Source organism: Lolium perenne, chromosome 4 (genome assembly GCF_019359855.2).
Source record: "Lolium perenne isolate Kyuss_39 chromosome 4, Kyuss_2.0, whole genome shotgun sequence".
Lineage (NCBI taxonomy): Eukaryota > Viridiplantae > Streptophyta > Magnoliopsida > Poales > Poaceae > Lolium > Lolium perenne.
Window position 1 is genome coordinate 400,180,318 of NC_067247.2, and position 24,374 is coordinate 400,204,691.

The 24,374-nt window shown below is 49.7% G+C and overlaps 1 protein-coding gene across 1 annotated transcript; it reads left to right on the forward strand.

The window, feature by feature from the left end:
* The first annotated feature begins 14,007 nt into the window (after positions 1-14,007).
* On the forward strand, positions 14,008-16,472 carry LOC139830409 (uncharacterized). The gene is made up of 3 exons (XM_071818408.1): positions 14,008-16,000; positions 16,092-16,265; positions 16,358-16,472. Exons 1-3 carry the CDS (start codon positions 14,076-14,078, stop codon positions 16,470-16,472), a joined length of 2,214 nt encoding a protein of 737 aa, XP_071674509.1. The 5' UTR covers positions 14,008-14,075.
* The last annotated feature ends 7,902 nt before the right edge of the window (positions 16,473-24,374 follow it).

The window sequence follows — 24,374 nt, forward strand, 5'->3', positions numbered from 1 at the left end:
GTCAACTCTAAAGAAAATTCACCAAGACTAAGATAAAGTTGGAGCAGATTCAGTAAGATAGAACAACAGCATGCACAGCAAACTCTAAAGCAAATTTAACAAGACTGAATATCTTTGGAGCCGATTTAGTAAGATACAACATCACATGTACAGCAAATAAGCAATCCAATGCCAAATAATATCCATACCTACCAAGATAAGGAATAACAACTTAATATAGTTAAATGGAAAGAACATCAACTGATTCAACTAATAACATGTGCGGCATATATATCGACATCCAAAATAGATATATGAGTACATAGGGAAAAATAAGAGGACGATGTTCTAAATTGATTAGCAAAGGTCATTTGAAAAACCGGCATAACCTGTACTGTATTTTGAACATCGAAACCTGCACAGCAAACTAATATACTTCAATTCTGAAAATTGATCAAACCAGAGATTTTGCAATTGATGCAGCAGCTACAGGTTCCAGCTGCCTTACCCTTCCTGTGTCATCTTGTCATCCTCCTCCTCTTTCTTGAATAAGAACAAAATAGGATGGTCAGAACCACAATAGTAAAAACTCCTAAATAGATGCCTATGTAATTTGAACCTAGACAGATGAATCAACAGAGAATAACATCACAAAATTGTATTCCTGATTTACTAACACTACTAGGCTAGCGCCACCAATCTGGTAAATTCTTGTAAGTACTAACAAGCTGCTCCAATTTTGCTGAATGAATCGTTAATATGAGCATCTTCACATTCTGAACCATGAACATTTACAGCTAATAACACAACTATAAAATCTAGGCCACAAGATCTACTACGCCATATCAGATGGAATCTTCTTTACATTTGTAATCTGCCCACAGATTTACCGTGATTGAACAAGACACCCAGAATATTTTAGTGCAGCAAGTAAACTGCAGGAAGCACCATATATACGTGACTGACCCCAACAGAGACTCACAAATTCACAATGATTTGTAGTACTCGTTTTCACTAGCTCACATGTTAGTCCATCCTCAAAATACAGCTGTGTCTTTTATCAAACTCGCAACAGAAGATGGGGAAGAAAAGCAAAGAAACTACCTTTGGTTGCTCCTGGGCGTCGTGGTCGGGGTCGGGGTCAAGCTGCACGAGCTCCTCCTCCTGCTGGTACAGTCAGCACGCAGGCAGCTTCGAGCGCCTGCCTTGGTGTCCTCCTGCACGAGCCTCTCCTTGGCCGTGCCGGTGAGCACAAACCAGCAGCAGCTCTTGATCTCGTCCATTTCTGCACCAGGTTGAGAGAGACGAAATCGAGGTCCAGAGGCAGGTACGAGAGGATATCGAGATCTTACCGTGGGCGGCGAGGTCGACGCGGACGCCATGGAGAAGTCCAGCGCGTCTCCTCTGCCGCTGCAGGTGCTGATTGGGCGCCCTGCCCTCTCCATGGCCGGCCGTGGATGGCGCAGCTACAGCCGGAAGACGGTCTCTCCTTGCTACGGCGGCGGCGGGTGCCAGCACCGGGCGGAGTTCCTCGACGCCGGTCAGGCCTGCTCGCATCTAGGGTTTCGCGGCGGCGCACGGAATCATGCGGGACTTGGGTGGAGGGGGCAGCTTTGTAGTAGAGGAGGAGGGGCGGCGAGGTTGGGACGGCGCGGCAGGCCGGCGAGGAGCATCACGACGGTGAGGATGAGACTTGGTCCCGTTAACAAAGGGGATTAAGGAGTGAGGAGGATGAGGATTGAGCAGTTCACTGTCGCGCTCGCGCTAGTTTGGTTTGGCCCCGAAACTTCGCGCGCGAACGAAAACCTCCAATTTCGTGTGCCCGCTCAATATTCTTCATTTTTGGCGTGGAGTATAGTGAATTTGGTGCCCTAGGAATATTTTCGAATTTGGCGCAGCGGGAACCCGATTTTTTCAAGCAATGGTCTCACTTTTCTTCATGTTGAAATCTCCAAGAAAAGCAAATGCAATTTCACAGTGTCAAAAACTAACGGCTCCCCCGCCGAGGGTCCTCTCCCAACTATATCTCACTGATCATCGTATTTTTAGGGTGTTCCTTTCATCTTCTCGTGGGTTGAGCCTATTCTTGCGTGTGACACATCTAGATACCTGGAGATCTTTTCATGTGTCGTAAAATTGAAGGAGATTTTTTTGGTCACATAGTGAATTAAAACTTCCCATGTAGCTACATATACATAGCATGCACCGATATTACGTATGCGCTTGCAAAAAAAGAGATAGCACACATCAGGTTGGTTTGAACCGATATAAGGGGGATCGACACATGCCCACATTGACACCCTCGAAGGTAACGATGATAATTGGTTTGCAACGACGAACGGTGCTCACCGGTATGAAGTTGATCTTTTACGATGAGCATCGATCGAGATTGATCTAGTTAAATTTTTAAATGGCAAACTTATTACCAATTACTACGGTTTCCTCAGTTTACTACCCTGGAAGGTAACGACGATGATTGGTTTGCCACGACAGACGGTTATTCAATTTTATTACCAATTACTACATTTTCCTCAGTTTAAATAGCAAATCACCTAATACGTGCAAGATTGATCTAGTTAAATTTTTAATTTTCTTGTTCATTATCATGGATTTTGGATAGGTAATCAATTGTACGTGTCTTGCACTTAATCAATCTGGAGTAGCTAATGAAGACAAGCGAGAGCTCCAGCGGTCGATCGTGTCGATCATTTGTAACTAGCTACATTGATCGATATGCATGCAATCATACAGACCTAGCTAGGCTATATTCACATGCACCAGATCGGAGACCAGCGGCAGGCCCCACTGACATGCTCATGCATGCAGCAAAATTTATTTACACTAGTGCACATGGATTAGTTCAACAAAAGTGCCCTTAATTATAAGGAATAAGAGCATCTCCACCGGCAGCCCCAAAATAGACGCCGGTAGGGGCGCCGGCACTGCCATATGGGGGGCACCGGCACTGCATCCTCTATTTGAGGACGCTGCTCCCAGACCGGCGCCCCCAAACCGGCGGCCCCGATAGATTTAGAAAATCAAATTCAAATTTAACGCGAATTCAAACTAAAAAACTAAAAAAAACATCTAGCGGCGCTGGGAGTCGAAGGCGCTGAATTCCAGGTCATCGCCGCTGGATGACCCGAAGGACCAGCTGTCGACGTCGTCGGCCTCCTCCTCGTCGGCCTTCTCCTCCTTGGGTGCCGGCAGCTCGGATGGTCCGGCGAGGTCGACGTAGTTGGTGCCGTGGTCCCTGGCGGACCACACCGCCGCCTGCCGTGGGTCGATCACGATGTGCCGGTAGTCTTCGTCGACGGAGCGGCCGACAATGTGCTGTAGGGCGGGGAACTCCTCCTCGTCGCCTGCGCCTCGGCCTCCTTCTCCCACCATTGCTTCTTCGCCGGCGGAAGTGGTGGCGAGGCGTCCTCCTCCTTGACGCGGGAGCGGCGGCCGACCCCGTCGTCCGACGAGCCGGAGCAGGGGACGCGCGCCTCGCCTCGTCGCGGATGACGACGCCTCCGAAAGGAGGTGCGGGCGTGGCCGAGCGCGTGCGCGCGACGGCAGACGACGATCCGGTGTGCGAGCTTCCGGACACCGCGGTCCTTTCCGACGTCCTCTGCAGGGTCGGCGCCGGTGCCATGTTCGCCGCATGCGCGGCTCCCGTTGCCCGCGGACGCGCGGACGGAAGCCGTACTGGCGGAGCGTGTCGTCGACGGAGCGGCCGTACCACCAGGCACGGCGGCCGACGTTGTTGAAGCGGTCGCCCGAGCGGTTGTCCGTCCGCGCGAGCTCGACAGCGCGCTCGTCTTCAAAGCGCCGTGCCCAGGACGGGTTGTCGAGGGCGTTGCCCGGCAGGTTCCTCTCCTCCGGCGTCATCTGGGCCCGCCGTTCCCTAGCGAGGGCCCGCGTCTGTGGTCCTGGCGGTGGCGGCGGCGGCACGGCGAATCCGCCGTTGGAGACGTGCCAGCCGTGCGGCAACTTGTACTGTACTGGCACGGGGATGCGGTGCCAGTACAGTAAGTCGGCCTCATCGAAGGTTAACTGCGTCGAGCGGAGCACGCCGCCGCCGCTGCCGCCGGCCTGGTCGTTGTGCGCCATCGCGTCGGCGGGGTGCGTGGGAGGTTCGCGCGGAGGTTGACGGCGGCGGCTAGGGTTGGACGGCGGGGGAAAGCGAGAAGTGCGCGCCGGTGGGGTTTTAAGGGAGGCGGCGGACGCGCATTGAAGGCGTGTGGGTAAGGTAGGTGGACGCCGCGTGGCCAGTCGCCGCCCTCGCCGTTTGGGTTTCCGTGCGTGAGGCCATTAACGCCGATGACCAACGTCCCCGTGTTGTTTCCGATGCGAACCGCCGCATCCTCTCGCTGACAAGGCGCCCCCACCCGCGAAAACCGTCGTTCCGCGAGGCGCCGGCGCACCCAATTCGCGCCCTTGGCGAAGGGGCCGGCACGGGGTTGCCGGCGATTCTATTGGGCTCGAAAATTGGCCGGCGCCGTTTGGGGCGCGCCGGTGCGAGCCCATTTTTGCTCCCGGCCCCTAAAACACTATCGGGGCCGCCGGTGGAGATGCTCTAAGGAGCTAGCTAAAAAAGAGCTACTCTTTCCATTTATGAATGGATGTCGAAGATTTGTCTAAATTTTAATCTTTCTATACACTAAAGAGTATCTATATATATATCTAAATTTAAATAAACTTACAACATCATTTTATGAACAGGTGTAATATACTAATTGTCGGGAGTGAAGATGACCCAGCCGGATACTTCTTCCCAGGATTAACCAAGCGTATACACATGTATAGTGGGCCGGCAGCATGTTCACAACTGTTCGCGTGATTAATTGGGTTCTATCCTTGCTAGCTAGTTTGGATAGTTGAGTAGTTGACCCGTGTCTGAAGACAAGTGAGAGCTCGAACAATGGACTGTGTCATCGATCTTTAGCTATAGCTTAATCACCTTAATGAAAAGACGACCATGGACGTCTCTTCTCTCCCGCACAGTGCAGAGAAGCGATTTCTGAAACCTTCTAGTCGAGCCACCTCGCCGGCGTCGATCCGCCGGTTCCATCTCCCTCCGCCGGCCGCTGCGGCGGCGGGAGGGTGGGGGAACCCCGGATCTCGCCGTGTACATAGTGTAGGCTTGAGTAGGTGGCCAGCCGGCGGCGTCGAGGAGGCAGCGGCGAAGTCGGAGTGGCTTTTTGGGGCGGCGATCTTCCCCTTTCGCGGTGGGCTTCGGTGGAGCTCCGCTGTGGATCGTCCGTCCTCCCCACGGCTGCGGCTCTCCGGACCTGCGGTGCGTGGCTTCCCCTCGCCGGAGGCCGAGGTGCGGCGGATCCGGCAGTGTGTAGAAGCTCAAGGTGCGGCTACTTTTGACCATGGCGTCCGAGTCGACGGAGCAAGGTGGAGGCTCTCCGGAGTCGAGGATCGACGACTTCCCGACCGCTGAGGGGCACCTCCGATCCAAGGCTTGAAGGGAGGTGTAGCGGCGGCGCGCCATCGGCACGTCTTGTTCGCCGTTGACGAAGACGGGATCCAGGAGGACTCAGTTGTATTTTGTATCTTTGTTCTGGATCTTTCTGTAAGAACTATGGTTTAATAGTATTTGCTCCTTTTCGCAAAAAAAAGCTTAATCACCTTAATGTGCACTCCCTCCTATCTCGTGGTTCTGGTGGACTATGGAAGTTAGCCACATCTACGTACTAATCCAAGATAAGTTAGCTAATTTATCTAAGGATCACTAGTAGAAAACAGGGCTTTCGTGGGAGCCTTTTGTCGCGGGCGCGCCTGCACCCGCGACAAATGGCGTGGCCACGTCGCCCCGAAACCATTCGGAGCAAGGCGGGCCTTTTGTCGCGCCCTTTTGTCGCGGGCCGTATAACAACCCGCGACAAAAGGGGTCTTAGCTTTGGCGCCCCCTGCCAGCACCCCTTTTGTCGCGGGTCGTAATACGGCCCGCGACAAAAGGGCCATGCCTATATATACTCACAGCCAGCTTCCCCCTCCCCCCCCCACCTCTCTACATTTTTTTCCTTGGTGGTGAAAGGTAGAGGTGTATGCTAGCTCATTTTTTCTTCATGTGCACAAGAGGTGTTTGATGAAATGCTTGTGAGGGATGCCACTTGATTTTATTTGATAAGATTTCTCCTTTTTTTGATCCTAAAAGGTTAGCAACTATTTTCTCGTATATATATGTATAGTCCGTAAAATACTAATTTTAGCAAGGTGATTGCATCTGAGACATATAATTGTACTTATGATGCAGATGAGTCATCCATGGATGTACGGTAACCGATGTGCTCCCGCTTTCAGAGAGGGCGTGAATTCTTTCCTGCTTGTGGCCGAGGCCAACAAGTCGAAGCAAGGTTTTATGTGCTGTCCATGTCTAAAATGTAAGAACGAGAAGGATTACTCTTGCTCAAGAGACATTAAGAGCCACCTGCTTCGGTTTGGATTCATGTCCAGCTATAATGTTTGGACCAAGCACGGAGAAGAAGGGGTTATGATGGAAGACGGCGAAGAAGAAGAAGGTAATGATGACCAGTACCGATCTATGTTCTCTGAATGCTTTGATACCGCAATGGACGACAATGAAGAAGAAGGAGGTGAAGAACAGACATCAGATGATCCTGTTGATGATGATCTTCGTCGGGCCATTTCTGATGCAAGAAGAGACTGTGGCACGGATAAGGAGAGGTTGCAGTTCGACAAGATGTTAGAGGACCACCACAAATTGTTGTACCCAGGTTGTGAAGATGGGTAGAGAAAGTTGGGTAGCATATTGGAATTGCTGAAATGGAAGGCAGAGGTCGGTGTGACTGACTCGGGATTTGAGAAATTGATGATAATATTAAAGAAGTTGTTTCCAAGAAATAATGAATTGCCCGTCAGTACATATGAAGCAAAGAAGCTTGTCTGCCCTCTAGGATTAGATGTGCAGAAGATACATGCATGCATTAATGATTGTATCCTCTACCGCGGTGAGAAGTACGAGAATTTGAATAAATGTCCAATATGTGGTGCATTGCGGTATAAGATCAGAAAAGATGACCCTGGTGATGTTGAGGGCGAGCCACCCAGGAAGAGGGTTCCTGCGAAGGTGATGTGGTATGCTCCAATAATACCACGGTTGAAACGTTTGTTCAGAAACAAAGAGCATGCCAAGTTGTTGCGATGGCACATGGAAGAACGTAAGAAAGACGCGATGTTGAGGCACCCCGCTGATGGTCGGCAGTGGAGGAACATCGGGAGAGAGTTCCCGGATTTTGCAGGTGAGGCAAGGAACTTATACTTTGGTCTAAGTACAGATGGCATGAATCCTTTTGGGGAGCAGAGCTGCGATCCATGACACCTGGCCCGTGACTTTATGTATCTACAACCTTCCTCCTTGGTTGTGCATGAAGCGGAAGTTCATTATGATGCCAGTGCTTATCCAAGGCCCAAAGCAACCCGGCAACGACATTGATGTGTACCTAAGGCCATTAGTTGATGAACTTTTGGAGTTGTGGGCCAAACCAGGTGTACGTGTGTGGGATGAGCACACCGAGCAAGAATTTGACCTACGAGCGTTGCTATTCGTAACCATCAATGATTGGCCTGCTCTGAGTAACATTTCAGGACAGACAAACAAATGATACAACGCATGCACACACTGTTTAGATGAGACTGAAGGTAAATATTTGGGAAAAAGCAAAAAAGTTGTGTACCCGTACAATCGCCGTTTCCTTCCGCGCAAGCATCCCTTAAGGAAAAAAGGCAAGCATTTCGATGGCGAGGCAGACAATCGTCCGAAGCCTGTACCCCGTAGTGGTGCTGATATATTTGACATGGTCAAGGATTTAAATGTTATCTTTGGAAAGGGTCCAGGCAGTCGACCTGTTCCGAAAGACGATGACGGACACGCGCCCATGTGGAAGAAGAAATCTATTTTTTGGGAGCTAGAATATTGGAAAGTCCTGGAAGTCCGCTCTGCAATCGACGTGATGCACCTGACCAAGAATTTTTGTGTGAATATTCTAGGTTTCCTGGGCGTGTATGGGAAGACAAAAGATACACCAGAAGCACGGGAGGACCAGAAACAACATAAAGGACGAAACGACAATCATCCAGGGAAGTTTGAAGGGCCTGCCAGCTACGCTCTTACCAAACAAGAGAAGGAGATCTTTTTTGAAGCCCTATTCAGTATCAAGGTTCCGTCTGGTTTCTCGTCGAATATAAAGGGAATAGTAAATATGAAGGAGAAAAAATTCCAGAACCTAAAGTCCCATGACTGCCACGTGCTTATGACACAATTGCTTCCGGTTGCATTGAGGGGACTTCTACCAGAAAATGTTCGACTAGCCATTGTGAAGATATGTGCATTCCTCAACGCAATTTCTCAGAAGGTAATGGATCCAGAAACTTTGTCAGGATTACAGGAAGATGTGGTCGAATGTCTTGTCAGCTTCGAGTTGTTGTTCCCACCATCCTTCTTCAATATTATGACGCACCTCCTCGTTCACCTAATTGAAGAGATTAGAATTCTCGGTCCAGTATTTCTACACAATATGTTCCCCTTCGAGAGGTTCATGGGAGTTTTAAAGAAATATGTTCATAACCGAGCTAGGCCGGAAGGAAGTATCTCAAAGGGCTACGGAACTGAGGAGGTCATTGAGTTTTGTGTTGACTTTATTCCTGACCTTAAGCCGATTGGTGTTCCTGAATCTCGGTATGAGGGGAGGCTGACTGGACAAGGCACCCTAGGAAGGAAAGCAACGGTGTGCAGGGACAAGATTTCCTTCAATCAAGCACACTACACAGTTCTATACAATTCCAGCTTGGTGGCTCCGTACATCGAGAAACATAAGAATGTTTTACGAGAAATAAACCCGGGCAAGCCCCATTCATGGATTACACGTGAACACATGAATACCTTCGGCAGTTGGTTGCAAAGACATCTCATCTTTTCCATCAAAGCGGACACCACTGTTGTAGAGCAGTTGTACTTGTTGGCCAGGTTACCATCTTCAAACATATGTACATTCCAAGGGTACGAGATAAATGGGAATACATTTTACACGATCGACCAAGATAAAATGAGCACCAACCAAAACAGTGGTGTCCGCTTCGATGCAAAAGACGAGAATGGGCAGACCACCACATATTATGGATACATAGAGGAGATATGGGAACTTGACTATGGACCCACTTTTAAGGTCCCTTTGTTTCGGTGCAAATGGGTGAAGCTCAGCGGTGTACATATAGACGATAAGTACGGTATGACAACAGTGGATCCCAACAATCTTGCGTGCACAGACGAGCCATTTGTCCTAGCCAACGAGGTGGCTCAAGTTTTCTACGTGAAGGACATGTCTAGCAAATCGAGAAAAAGAAATCAACAAAAGAATACATCAACGGAGGAGCCAAAGCGCCACATAGTTCTTTCTGGGAAAAGAAACATAGTGGGAGTGGATGACAAGACAGACATGTCAGAAGATTATAATAAGTTTAAAGAAATTCCGCCATTCACGGTGAAAATTGACCCAAGCATCTTGCTAAATGATGAAGATTCTCCATGGCTACGGCGTAGAAGATCACAACAGTAGATGGCGATGTAAGAATGTATTCTTCATACATTTATGTAATAATAAGAACCCTTTCCCCAACACTGTTAGAGGAGACAGAGTCTTTCACGGGCTTGCAGGAATTTTTTTCCGAGGAGCAGCTTCCGAAGATGCCGTAGGGCGTGTGCACCCACCAACCGTGACAAAATGTTACCGACACATCCTTATCCTGCCGACAGCTTTAGTCCCGGTTGCACCCACCAGCCGTGACAAAAGGTTACCCGCAGTCTTTTGTCCCGGTTGGAGCCTCCACCCGGGATGAAAGTTTCGCGCCCCACTTCGTTCCCGCCTATTTTCTTCCCGCATTCCCGCCATTTTTCCACTATATATATGTAGGCTTGGACTCATATCTGCAAACCTCATCACTCTCTCCCATGGCTTCCACCGTATGTCTAACACCCCGGGAGGCGGAGGCGCTTTGCGCCTCGAACTACCCCTGCCCGCCAGGCTACCGCGTCCCGACCGGCTGGTTGCTGAGCGTCGGAGGCGTACCGGTCCCTCCTATCCCTCTAGGTGTGGCGCGCGAGATGGCCATCACGAACCACTACTACTTCGAGCTCACGCCAGAGCAGCGGAGGAATCCCCAGTGGCATCCCGACTACAGCCCGACTTGGGACAGCTTCTTCATCAATCGGCGTGAGAGGGCGGTTGCCAGGTACGAGGAGGACGGCCCGCCTCCTTCGAACTTCAACGAGGCCGGCCGTCGGCTGTGGCGGCGCGGCCGGACTCTCCAGAGCGTCATGGCCTACCGTGGCCCCCGCCTGCGCTACCCTCAATCCCAGCCCACGCGTACTCACCCGCCGAGGTTCAACAATCGCGACCCCGATGCTAGCGACGATGACGTCGGCGACTATGATGACTACAGTGGCGATGTTTATAGGGCTAGGCACGACTATGACTGAATGGTTCCAACATTCTAATCTGGCCATGTATCTTAATTTTCAGTTGAGCTCTGTACTTTAATTCCAGTTCAATCGTAATAAATTTCGTGTCAACCACTTTATTGAACAAAAACAACCGTCAACGACTTTATAAACTAAATTTAAACTAATAGAACCGACAACGACTTTATTGAAATTACAATAAAATAGATAAATTACTAGTCTAGTCTCTACTCGTCGTCGGAGGTTGTCTCCGTCCAAATGTCATCCCACCGAGGGTCGTTTTCGGTCCAAGTTGTATTCGGGTTCTCGAGCTCGAAGGTGGCGACGGCCCGACGGTGGCGCCTGTTGGACCTGCGTTGTGCCCTAAGGTTAGAGAAGAACACGTCGGTGTTGTCGACGTCGTTGGGGAACTGCGCCCTCCACCGGCGCATCAGCGCTCGTCCTGCTCGGCGATGGCGATCCTGCGCTGCACCTGGCGGTGCCGGCGACGGTCCTCGTCGTCGACGAGGCACGGCGGTGGCGCGAGGAACTCCGCCTCCTCTAGCGATTCAACATCCGGGAAGTTCATGTCGCGCCGTGGCCGCCGAAAACGCCACGCCGCCGCGTCATAAGCGCGCGCCGCCAGCTCCGGCGTGTTGTACGTGCCGAGGGTGAGGCGGAAGCCACCGGCGCGTATCTCGGCGTAGAACCTACCGCTCGGACGCACTCGAACGCCACGGAAACCGGACGCCCCTCGACGACGTGGAGGCATCCCGGAGATGGATGAGCGGAGGAGGCGGTAGCGACGTGTGGTTGCGCCCGCACTCGTCGCTCTATATAGCGCACGCGGGGCGAGGCACGTGGAAGCGGTGGCTACACGTCGCACGCTGGCGTCGGCGGGGCGAGGCACGTGGAAGCGGTGGCTACACGTCGCACGACGGCGTCGCCGGGACGCGACACGTGTGGCACGGCGGCGGTGCACAGGGGTGAAACATACACGACTATCAATGTTTCATATGATGCGAGATGCAAATAGGTATATGGATGTTATATTCATGTTCATTAGCTTTTTCTGATCAATATTCATATATAAAACATTTGTATTTGAGTTACCATTCAAAAGTTATTGAAATAATAGTTTTATTAATTTAAAATAGAAAAAAGAAAAGGGGTGAAGAGGGTTGGATGGGCTGATCCGTGGCACAGCCCATCCAACGGCTCTAGGCCGTTGGATTCAAACGGCCGAGCCGTTGGATGGGCTGTGCCACGGATCAGCCAAAAGGCCTTGTCGCGGGTGGTGGCTCGACCGCGACAAAGACCCCTTTGTCGCGGGTGGTGAACGACCCGCGACAAAAGGGGGTCTTTGTCGCGGGTCGAGCCACCACCCGACTAAGGAGTGGGTATAAAGGCGCCGCGCGTCGCGGGTCGACGCACAACCCGCGACGACGAAGGAGGCCAAACCCTAGACCACGCCGTCAGGCTGCCAAAATTCGCCGCCGCCGCCGCCGTTCGCCGGCGTTCCCTCGTCCGCGTCGCCTCGTCCGCCGGAGGTCCGCCCGACGCCGTCGTCCTCCTCCACCGATCGGCGCAAGCGGCGACCCGAATCGCGCCAATCGATGCCTCCCTGTCCGCCGCCGGTCGCCGTCGTTCTCGCCGTCTCCGGTCTCCCTCGGCCCCGCTGACCCTTCCACGACGCTCACGGTGAGCTGCTGCTTCCAGCGCGCCCCTCCTCGCCCTCTCTTCGCCTCTGTAGCGGCCGGTCGACGACGACCTGCAAGCTCGGCCGCCGGCCATCGCCGTCGTGGTCGCTCCGGCGACCATTGGTGGGCGGCGCCACCGCCAGAAGGTCGCCCGCGTCGCCCCGCACCTTTTCCCCCCTCGCGTGCCCTCAATCGCGGGCCAATTCGGCCGATGGCAGCTCCGCCGAGCTCCCAGTGTGCTCATGGCCGCGCTGACGTCATGCTGACGTCAGCGTGACATCATATTTACCCTTTTTTATTTTCTGTCTATTTTTCAGTAATTGTTAAATAATTCATATTAATTCAGAAAAATGCAAACTAGCTTGTAATTTAGTATATGTATTTGCTTTATGGATTTAGTTTGTGCTTTAATATGTATTTGGTATATATGGATTTAGTTTGTAATTTAGTATATGTACGTATTTACTTAGTTAGTATATGTATTTAGTTTCGTAATTTTTGAACCCGACGACAAACCCTAGTAGACGACTCCGACACCGACGAACCCGACACAAACACCACCCCTCTCCATCTCGCAAACCCTAGTAGACGACTCCTCCACCGAAGAACCCGACGCCAACACCACCCCTCTCCATCTCGCAAACCCTAGTACCGACGACGACGCCGACACCGGCCCTCTCCCCCTCTTCTCTCCCTCTCGCAAAAACCACCGACGCCGACCCTCTCCCTCTCGCAAACACCTCTCTCTCCCTCTCGCGAAAACCACCGACGCCGCAACTCCCCTCTTCTCTCCCTCTCGCAAACAACCGACGCTGCAAACACCTATATTTCTCTCCCCTCTCGCGAAACCCCCCCCCCCGATGCCGCAACTTCCCTCTCCTCTACCTCTCGCGAACAACCTCTTAGTCACGTGAGCATTGTCGAGATCATCTACCTCACACGCTCTCTTCTCCCTGCTCCACGCCGCCTTCCCCTCCTTGAGTTAGGGTTTGGGTTAGGGTTTGGTTAGTGTTTGATTAGGGTTAGGAACAGGGTTATATACATATGTACTTATCGATTTAATTTTTTTGCAGAAACAATGGATCCATTCGAAATCCGTCGAGACTTGGAACAGGAAGACTTTTTCGAGGACATAATCCGCGAAGGTCCAGAAGCCGACGGAGAAGCTGGAGAAGCCCGCGACTCCGGTGATGGAGAAGCCCGCGGCTCCGGTCATGGAGAAGCCGACGGCTCCGGTGATGGAGAAGCCGACGACTCCGGTGACGGAGAAGCCGACGGCTCCAGTCATGACTAGGTATACGATTAGTATAGAGGCATTAATGGAATTCTATATGTACATGTGTATATAAATTAACTGATTTTTATTCTCTTAGGCCTCCGAAGATAAGTTGGAGAAACGAGGCCCGGCAAAGAAATTGGGTAAAAAAGACCACTTCACCATTGAAGCTATATCACCGAAAGGCCAACCGGTGGCACCCGCGAGTGTCAGAGTGACATTTAAGAATCAGTGCGGAGTTCTGGTTAGAGATCGTCTCCCGATCACTATTAGAGAATGGAACAAGACCAAGAATGTGTCCGAAGATCAGGTTGCCGATAGGTACAAGAACACACTTTTTGACGACCTCATGTCACATTTCACTTTGCCAGATTTGGGATCGGACTCTGAGAATGCCAAGCAGAGGGCGCTAGTGAAGAAATGGGCTCTGCAGAAGATGGGGGAACTTTTCCGGGCGTATAAGAACCGGTTATGGTCAGCTTATAAGGCCGAGAAGAAGCCTCCAGTATTCGAAAACTATCTAGCGAAGCAGGAGCATAACTGGGAAGAATTTGTGCAGTACAAAGAAAGAATCGAGGAGGCTGTGAACCTGTCAAAGAAAAACAAGAAGAATGCAAGCGAAAAGAAATATCACCATCATACGGGCCGAGGGGGCTACGAAGTAGCCATGCCTAAGTGGGATGCACAAGAGGCTGAGATGAAGCTGAATGGGATCACTCCAGAACCTGAGCGAGAAGGATGGGACACTAGGGCTCGAAATTGGTTCCTTGGGCATGGCTGTGAGTATGACATGAAGACAGGGAACCTTGTTGAAAGTGACAGCAAGGTTAGGGTACCCAGGGCAAAATGGATTGAAGTGACGGCTGCTATTAAAGCGGGAAAACTGAAGTTTGCTCCCGATAGAGAGAAAGACTTGCTGACGCTTGTCCTCGGTAATCCTGAGAAGGGAGGACGAACAAGAGGCTACGGCCCTAGTGTTCCGTGGGCGCTTGGGTTTCCGAATGACGCGGAGACTTATAGAAGCCGAGCGAGAGCAAAACAACGCGACCTGGAGGTGCAGAATGACCGGATGGCTGAGTTCCAACGGCAACTAGACCAGCAGAAGCGGGAGATTCAGCAGCAGCAGCGGGAGATTGATGAACTTAAAGGACATCGCCAGCCAGATAATACCGCCGGCATATCTCAGCGACGAGACAGCAGCGTGGCCGACTCGGAGGCCCCGCCTACACGGATGATGATAGATGCCGGTCCTGGCGACCCCTTGGATGGAATCAAGGAGCAAACACCTTGTGATCTCCATGAGGTGTTCAGGAAGGTGTCTGTTAAGGTGGCGGTCGGCTATGTCTTACCGGCATTTGGACCTGAAGGTGAGCCGGCAACATGGCATGGCAATCAGATTCCAGCTGGCTATGCTCGTGTCGGGGTGGATTCAGTTGTACCGTCGTGGGAGACATTGGAGCTCGAAATCCCTGGAGGTGATGGGGGGCTTACACTCAGAGAGGTGCTGGGAGAAATCATTCTCTGGGAAAAGAAAAACATCAGGCTGCCAGGCTGGGTAGCCCCTAGTACCAGTCGTCCCAGTAGGTCACCATCACCTCCTCCAGGTGATCGCAGGCCACCATCACCTCCTCCTACTGATCACATGTCGCCACCATCACCCCATGGGTACGACCACGACATCCGTAGTCCATCTCCATCTCCAGCGCCGCCGCCTGCGCCCACTAAGACTCGGAATGCACCCAGCCGGAAGCGTTTCAAGAGTCCTGTCCGCAAGCGGTCGCCCCTCCCAACAGTACCAAAGGTTCCTCCCCCCCGTCCTTACGATCGTACTAAAGAGGAAAATGAGGCCATTGTAAAGAAACACGTGCATGAACAGCTTCATAAGGAAAAACCTCCAGCGCCAGCGCCATACACCGAGAAGCAAAAAGCATATGCTCTTGATTTTCTGAACACATCATCGCAATATGACTTACACGAGAAGAAGGATGACTACACACGCACACTTGCGAGGGTAATTGAGGACAAGGGCACTGCTAAGAAGAAGGATAGTGCTAGCACGAGCAAATCATCAGCTAGAAGTGTAGCCGGGAAGAAATCAAGTTCAACAAGTGCACCCCTCAAGGCCAAGCAAGCAGCGACAACGGGCAGAAAAAGAAAGGAAGTTCCCCAGCTCGGAGAACAGGCCAAACAATCGATCCCACCACTCAAAGTGTTAGATGTTCCCTCGGTGTACCAGGAACATGGTGATTTCGATCTGGAAGCAGCTGCGGCGCTAGCGGCTCAAGTTGGCTGTACCGTGGAGGAATTGCTGAGTGCCCGTGATGCAGTACTACCCATTGCTGATATAGCTCCTAAATTTGTCTACGGGGCCGACTTGGTCAGCAAAGAGCGGCTGCATAAACTGCCAACGCATATGCGGAATTTGCATCAGTGGTACCTTGATGCGTGCAAGGAGAACACAAGTTACATCGTGGCGGATATCCCAGAAGATTATTACTTCCGAAAGGAGGAGATCCATATTGAGATGAATGAACTCTGGCAGTTATTCAATTTAGACTCCCTCGACAAATCTCTCATGAGTTGCTACTGCTTGTAAGTTGTTAACTACATATAAGTTCATGTTCATTCAGTTGTTCCTGTTCATTGCATATACTCATTATATCTTATGTGTTCTCTTATGCAGACTGAAGATCATTGAATGCAGAAGTAATAAGATGTTCAATGTTGGGTTTGTTGACCCAGATAAAGTACATCATGACACGGTAAAGAATAATGCCGAAGAAACGGGGGGAAACCTACTAAGGTTTATAGGGGAGCAAAGCTTCTGTGATTCAATACTGTTTCCTTACAACTACAGGTGAGAGTCTTACTGATCTGTTGTGCACATTCAATTTTTCTTACTCGATGTTATGTGTAATTCATGACGTATATATATATAAACATGTGCAGTTTCCACTGGATTCTGCTAAATATTCAAGTTGATAAGGGAATAGTTGAAGTAAGGGACCCATTGAGTAGAGGCCTGGACGGGTTCCGCGACTTGCAGAAGATTCTCCAGACGTAATTTCAATCATTGCCGCGCTATATCTTTCGTGAGATATCAATTAATTATCCACTCATTCAATCATTCTTTTGCCTGGCAGGTGTTGGAGAGCTTTGAAGAATAATATTGCGGGTAACTTCGCAGAGAAGCTAACATTTACTCTTGTACCGTGCGCCCAGCAGCCACAGGGGACGAATCTATGTGGATACTACGTTTGCGAGTCCATTCGCATGTTAACCACTGAGAAGCACAACGATAATAGATTCAACGTAAGCAATAACATTCACAACTTTAGTTTATTATCGTCAGTATTTCGTTATCAAGATTGATATAGTCATATTCATCTCATTTTCCTATATAGGTCGACTTCATGCGGGAGAAGCTCCAACCACACGAGCACATACTAGGAATTACGGAGAAATTGGCGGGACTTCTAATGAAAGAAGTAATAGACGACAACGGCTTGTTTAGTCCAAATAGGCGCAACAAATGATCCCCATGTATTAGTTCGAATAGACGACGGGCTTTAGTCCCGGTGGTAGTGAGCTCCATGTATATGTGTAAGGGGAATCTACGAAGTTTTGCTCCCAATATTTGTTTGCTCGATCTATATATAATGAATGAACGTGTACAACTTGTAGTAGCGTACAAATATTTGTTATGCAACTTTTATTTTAAAATGAAAAAATGAAATAAAAGGGGGGGCGGTGGCGGGGGGGGGGGGGGGGAGGGTTGCTGCACACCTCAAACCCAAAAGCAGCAGTGTTCTGCGCGCGCCACGTAGAGGCCCTTTTGTCGCGGGTGGTAATACCGCCCGCGACAAAAGGGTCCTGCCACGTGGTGGACCATATGTCGCGGGTGGTAAGCGACCCGCGACAAAAGGGTGGACCTTTTGTCGCGCCTTCGTTGTCGCGGGTGGCCGCCCGCGACAAAAGGCCCTTACGGCCCGCGACAAAAGGGCTGTTTTCCACTAGTGGATCCAAACGGGTGACAAGTAAATTGATCTAAACATGTTAAATTAAAAAAAAATCTACTTTTTCCACATTGAGTGTTGATTGGGCTTATTTTTTCGGTCGCTATTTTTTACTCGAGGGATCCGAACAATACATTTATTGGCAAATAATGGATATCTCGATATTTGACCGTCCTAACTAAGTTACACAAATTTCAAGCTCGAAATTTTTACGAACAAAACTACTATCAAGCAGTTGATTCCAACCAAGGATGGCATATGCGCGTCCACTATCGACCAACCACCTACTGACCCTAGGAGACGCAGACCCATTTTAGCGGGTTTTCTTATTTATCTTGCCTACAATATAGATGCATATCCGTTTATATAGATCTTAATCTTATGTTAGTAGATAGTGGCTCCCTCCGAAATAAGACATATATATTTCTTCCGTAAATTCCATAATTTTTCACTGGTAGTTATTAATTAGTATCTCACAATACATATCATAGTCATTAGTATGTCAGTTACTAAAGCTGGTATAGGATTGTACCGGGCCACGTGTCTCCCCAGGGAAACTTGCAAGGTGCATAACCTTGCCACGATCGATACCTGCACTCCCCTCCTCGCTAAATAGGCTACCGAAGGTGTACCTATTTTAGGTACCGCCGACGCACTAGTGTATGCCACGATAACAGTCCGGTGGTAACCAGTTACCGCCGGCATAACGAGTCGGTCCGCCATCGATAATTGAGAGATATCCCTAGTGCAGAGGTAGTGCGCCGTCGTTATTTTAGTTTAGGATTAAAAAACCACGTCTCTTTGCGTGTCCTATTTAATTTTATTTAAACTTGTACTACAACTTTCCAACTAGGCCCCTAAAGAAACAACTCTAAAAGCAATTGGGTCCTTAGAAGGCTCAACGTCGGCTTCGCGTCGGTCGGCGCTACCTCCCGGTGCGCCATCAGAGGCGTTCTCGCCGTTTCCCTTGGGCCATCGAAGCGCGAGTCGTACCCCCTGTCATGGTGCGTGTCCTCCTCCGGTTCTCCTACACATGCGCCTCTTCCCATCGCTCCTCTCGAGTCGCGCCGCTCTGGTTGCCGGCGGAAGCAACAACAACAAGCATGATGGAGCACTGACATGCTAGAGCACGCTGTTGTAGGGTCGCTGAGTTGCGCCTCGATGGTGGCCGCACCTGCAAGAGGCGTGTGTTGCATCTGATCCCGCTACCTCGATCTAGACCCGCGTCGCTCCTCGATACAGGGAGGACGCCTTCCCGCGGCAGATGCGAGGAGGGGTGCGTCCGTGGACTTGGCACATATATAGTGGATTTGGTGTACCTCGCCATTGCCGAGGAGGAGCAACGGCGACGTGATGGGGCCCTCCGCAGCACAAAGCAGCAAAACGGTCACGAGGCGCATCAACGCGACCAGTTGGGAGGGATTCCCGTGGCGGTCCTCTGCAGGATTGGGTGGGTGGGGTGTGTCCGCGTTGTGCGTTGAGCGTGTGTTGGTGTGCGTTCATGGGCTGAACACCGTACGAGTGGAGGACAGGAGGGTTGGGTCAAATATTTTTTACAGCCCAATAGTGTCAACGGGTCGTTTTAGGGAACACCGGTGGTACTGACACGCACCCGTATACTCATATATTGCTGGGTAGGACGTTTTTAGGTACGTCGGTAGTGTCATGTTATCACCAGCGCATCGAATAAGTGCTACGCCGGCGGTAAATAGCGTTGTCGCACCACTTGTTTGGTGCGTCGGTGGTACACGTGCAGCTATAGGCTCTTTCATAATAGTGCCTCCTTCACTATCATTCGTCATCCCCTTCGGTGGTCCCCATGAAATTGTGCGATGAATCATGGGAAACCCTTACTCATTTACGTTGTGAAATGATATTGTAAATAAATGTGGTTTAAAGAGGAAAATCCTTAACATAACTTTTAATTCCCAATTTATTCCATGAAAAGCTAGGGGTAGATACCTGTGGGCCCACTTAGGAGGGTTTCCCATGATATCGTGCGAGAATGGGCAAAAATGTTCTTGCCATTTTGCATGGGGGTCCAACCGAAGCTATATAGTGTTTATTTTGCGAGACAAAATCAATGTAACATATCACTCTTATTCAATTTTCTAAGAACTTTGCCACTTTTGGGGCTTTTCATATTTATGTGACCTAATAGAACACAAAAAGTGTAAATTTACATGGAATCACCACATTCGATGAAAATCTATGTGGTGGACATCGTGGCTGCTATCGGATAGGGGGCGCATGAAATCACACGAAGAAGGGTCGAAAACCCTTACTCTTTTGCATTCGGCCATACTATGGGTATGTAAGGGTGGTACAAAAATATAAATCCAATACACAACTTTAAAGTAAAACTGGCTTCACAAACAAGACTATACCACATGAAGATTCTAACTTGTAGTGGATAACTACCATTTCATGGGCACCGACCCAGTTTTCTATGAACTTTGCCACTTTGGGGGGTTTTCATGTTTACGTGACCTATTAGAACACAAACAAAGCGTAAATTCACATATAATCACCACCTTCGATGAAAAGATAGTGGGGTGGTCATCGTGGCTGCTACTGGACAGGGGACACATGAAATCACACGAGGAAGGGTCGAAAACCCTTAATCTTTTGCATTCGGTCATACTATGGGTATGTAAGGGTGGTACAAAAATGCAAATCTAATACACAACTTTAAAGTAAAACTCGCTTCACAAACATGGCTATACCGCATGAAGATTCTAACTTATAGTGGATAACTACCATTTCATGGGCACCGACCCAGTTTTCTATGAACTTTGCCACTTTGGGGGTTTTCATGTTAATGTGACCTATTAGAACACAAACAAAGGGTAAATTCACATGGAATGACCACCTTCGATGAAAAGATAGCGGGAGACATCGTGGAGCCTTCCGAACAGGGGCACATGAAATCACGCGAATAAGGGTCAAAACCCCTTACTCTTTTGTAGTCGGTCATAATATGGGAGTGTAAGGGCCGATTTAAAGTATAAATGCTTCACAAACATGATTATACCACATGAAGGTCCTTACTTATAGTGGATAGCTAAAATTTCATGGGCATCGACCGAGTTTTCTATGAACTTTGCCACTTGGGGGTGGGGGTTCATGTTTATGTGACCTATTTGAACACAAAAAAGTGTAAATTCACATGGAATCACCACCTTCGATGAAAAGATAGTGGGGAGACATCGTGGAGCCTCCCGAACAGGGGCACATGAAATCACGCGAAGAAGGGTCGAAACCCCTTACTCTATTGTAGTCGGTCATAATATGGGAGTGTAAGGGTGATGTATATAGGAAAATCCTAGCACGACTTTAAAGTAAAACTGCTTCACAAACATGATTATACCGCATGAAGGTCCTTACTTATAGTGGATAACTACCATTTCATGGGCACCGACCCAGTTTTCTATGAACTTTGCCACTTTGGTGGTTTCATGTTTATGTGAACTATTAGAACACAAAAAGTGTAAATTCACACGGAATCACCACCTTCGATCAGAAGATAGTGGGGAGACATCGTGGAGCCTCCCGAATAGGGGCACATGAAATCACACGAAGAAGAATTCGAAACCCCTTACTCTTTTGTAGTTGGTCATAATATGGGTGTGTAAGGGTGATGTATATAGGAAAATCCATGCACCACCTTAAAGTAAGACTGCTTCACAAACATGATTATATACCAAATGAAGGTCCTTACTTACAGTGGATAACTACCATTTCATGGACACTGACCCTTGCCACTTGGGAGGGGGGTCATGTTTATGTGACCTATTAGAACGCAAAAAAGTTTAAATTCACATGGAATCACCACCTTCGATGAAAAGATAGTGGGGAGACATCGTGGAGCCTCCCGAACAGGGGCACATGAAATCACGCGAAGAAGGGTCGAAACCCCTTACTCTGTTGTAGCCGGTCATAATATGGGAGTGTAAGGGTGATGTATATAGGAAAATCCTTGCACCACTTTAAAGTAAAACTCCTTCACAAACATGATTATACCGCAGGAAGATCCTTACTTATAGTGGATAACTACCATTTCATGGGCACCGACCTAGTTTTCTATGAAATTTGCCACTTTGGGGGGTTTTCATGTTTATGTGACCTATTAGAACACAAATAAAGTGCAAATTCACATGGAATCACCACCTTCAATGAAATGATAGCGGGGAGACATCGTGGCTGCTACCGGACAGGGGACTCGTGAAATCACATGAAGAAAGGTCGAAACCCTTACTCTTTTGCATTCGACCATGCTATGGGAGTGTAAAGGTGGTACAAAAATGTAAATCCAATACACAACTTTAAAGTAAAACCGGCTTCACAAACATGACTATACCGCATGAAGATTCTAACTTATAGTGGTTAACAACCAATTCACCATGTATTCCATATGGTATATTGACATGACTTCTACCAACGCCGCCGAGACACATCGAGGGGGAGACGACTATGGGGGGGGCTAGGATTCGGCTGCCAAAGGCACCCTTATGACTTCAGTATGGGTATAGCTAGCCCCTCTTTTTCGAGTCTCACTTGATCATGCAATGGTGGAGCCATGTGATGTCGTTGTACCTTCGTAAACGCATCAGTTACATTCCCTCCATCCCTTGGGCTCTGGCCCCAAGGTAGCCAGGCTATGTTCATAGTGTCTCATGGTAGCGCGTTTGTTTTGGGCACAAAATATGTCACATGTTTAGATCGTTTCATCCCTACCTATTACGCCATTACTTCTTTATGGCCAGTAGAAAAGAAGCCGATAAGAGTAAAGTGGTTATAACTTGATTTGTGGAGACTTTAGGTATGTGAGATATGTTACAAATAAAAAAATTGTACTTAAATGAATAAAAGCGCTCTTAGTTTAGTTCGGTAGATCGCGAGTCTCCAAAACCTGATTCCGTAGGTTCAAATCCTGCAGAGTGTGAATCCATCTATCTTGTATCGAAGTAGAGTAAAAAGTTGCGTAGGCGTCCTGTGTATCCTTGATATTCGACCATGGTGACAACGCTTGAGTGCCTCATGGTCTTGTTCGTGTACTGTTATCCGGCATTGCTTGCAACACAATCGCGTAGTCTCGGCCATCGAATGTCTTCCGATCATGCCGATGCGGCTAGCTCATGGATGTTCTTGTGCTCGGTGTTTGCATACTTCCCTCGTTTCTTCCGGGTCTCCGAGAATCTGGCAAGTTGTCACGAGGTGTCCTCTCTTGCATGTGGTGATATTGCGCAATTAACTAATTTGTGACATGCCCGTATTGATGAATATACACACATAGAGCTAGCCAACCCGTTCTCACCCCCCCCCCCCCTCCGGTGCCGACCATCCGTTTTGTGTCTTTCGAGCTGATGGTCATTGTTAGCCAATAAGAAGAGAGGAACTGGCGACCCACGGATAACCCCTCTAGAGATGATATGAACCGTCCATCCTAAATCGATCCAACGCTTCCCGGCTGTCTCCTCCGAAGCCAAAATATTAGCTTTGGCGCTTAGGAAATTTATATTGACCAGGCGGGAGACTCCGAAGCCGAAATATTACGGCTGGATTTGCCGCGCGGGAAGACATCTAGATATTTCGTGGCCCTTCCCGAGTCTGAAATATCTGCTAAAAAGACAGATATTTTGTGGCCCATCGACAGACCAGCCCACTTCCACGTTTCTTTCACCTCCCACCCACACCACCTCTCCTCTCTGTCCCCACCATCTCCGGCAGATCCTGGCCAGCTCCGGCCACCCCTCACGTCGCAGACCACCGCCCAGCATCCCCTCCTCCACACCTCCCGACGTCATGGCCTGGAGCCACCCATTCACAACCGTCCATCCGAACAACATCCCGGGTACCCAACCCCCTCAGCCGCCGGCCACTCACCCCGCTCTCCCCAACCACCGGCACCTCCTTCCCTGCTCCCGAGATCCCTTGCTCTCCGACTTCCGTCTCTCGCGCGAGCCCCCTCCGCCGGCTGTCATCTCCCTCGCCGGCGGCGGCGCCGGCGCCGCCCACCCTTACCCCTAGCACGTCCCCTCCGCCTTCCTCTACTCCCAAAGCCCCCAGCCTCTCATGCACGACCCCTGCAGCAGATCGACGACGCATCCATTCTATCTCGTGCAGCAGCACCCCACCCGCTGGCCGGTCAGTGCATCAACATCGCCGGCCCACGACGACGCCGGCTCCGGGCGCCGAACAGCACCCACGCGCGCCACGGCAGGGGAGCTGCTGTTCCGGCGTCTACACTAGGCCACTAGCTACCTGCTGCTGTCGGGGTGGGGAAGCAGCAGCAGCTGCCGGCGTTCCACGGTCGAAAAGTCAGGGTCTTCCACGACCTCTAGCTGCTGCCGCCGACCACCTCTAGTTGAGCACCACCAGTACTCCCTCTCTCTCTTTTACATGTTCATTACTGTTGCTATGAAGGTGGACTGTGCTGCCTGAAACGGGGCTCCATACTGTTGGTTGGTTTGGACTGGAGCCACGATTTCGTGGTTGCTGGTCGGCATGTTCAGTGCTTCGATTCATACGGGCCTGCTCTCAGATGAATGAGCAATTTGGAATAATCCACTTAGGAAGAAGGGTGTGAGTTCTAGATTGGACTAATTTTCCTGTATGGTGATTGCAATCTAAACTTACTTCAATGTTTTTGATCCCTTGCTGATTGTGAACATTGAATTTGATTCAAAAAAAAGTCCACCATAGTAGTGCATAAGTTTGATGAATCCATTGATTCTGGAGTCCCCAAAAGAATCCTGTAGCATAGCTACCTGTCCCCAAACGATTTTATGGAATCGAAAGAGTGATTGCAAAGTAGTACGTACCAATGTTCACTCGTGGACCATATATATGGAATTGTTTGTGTGCAGAAATACTGGTTGACATTGCTTTTGCTCGTATTCTTTGCATCATACATACATACATACATACAGGAGTGTCACAGTTGTTTT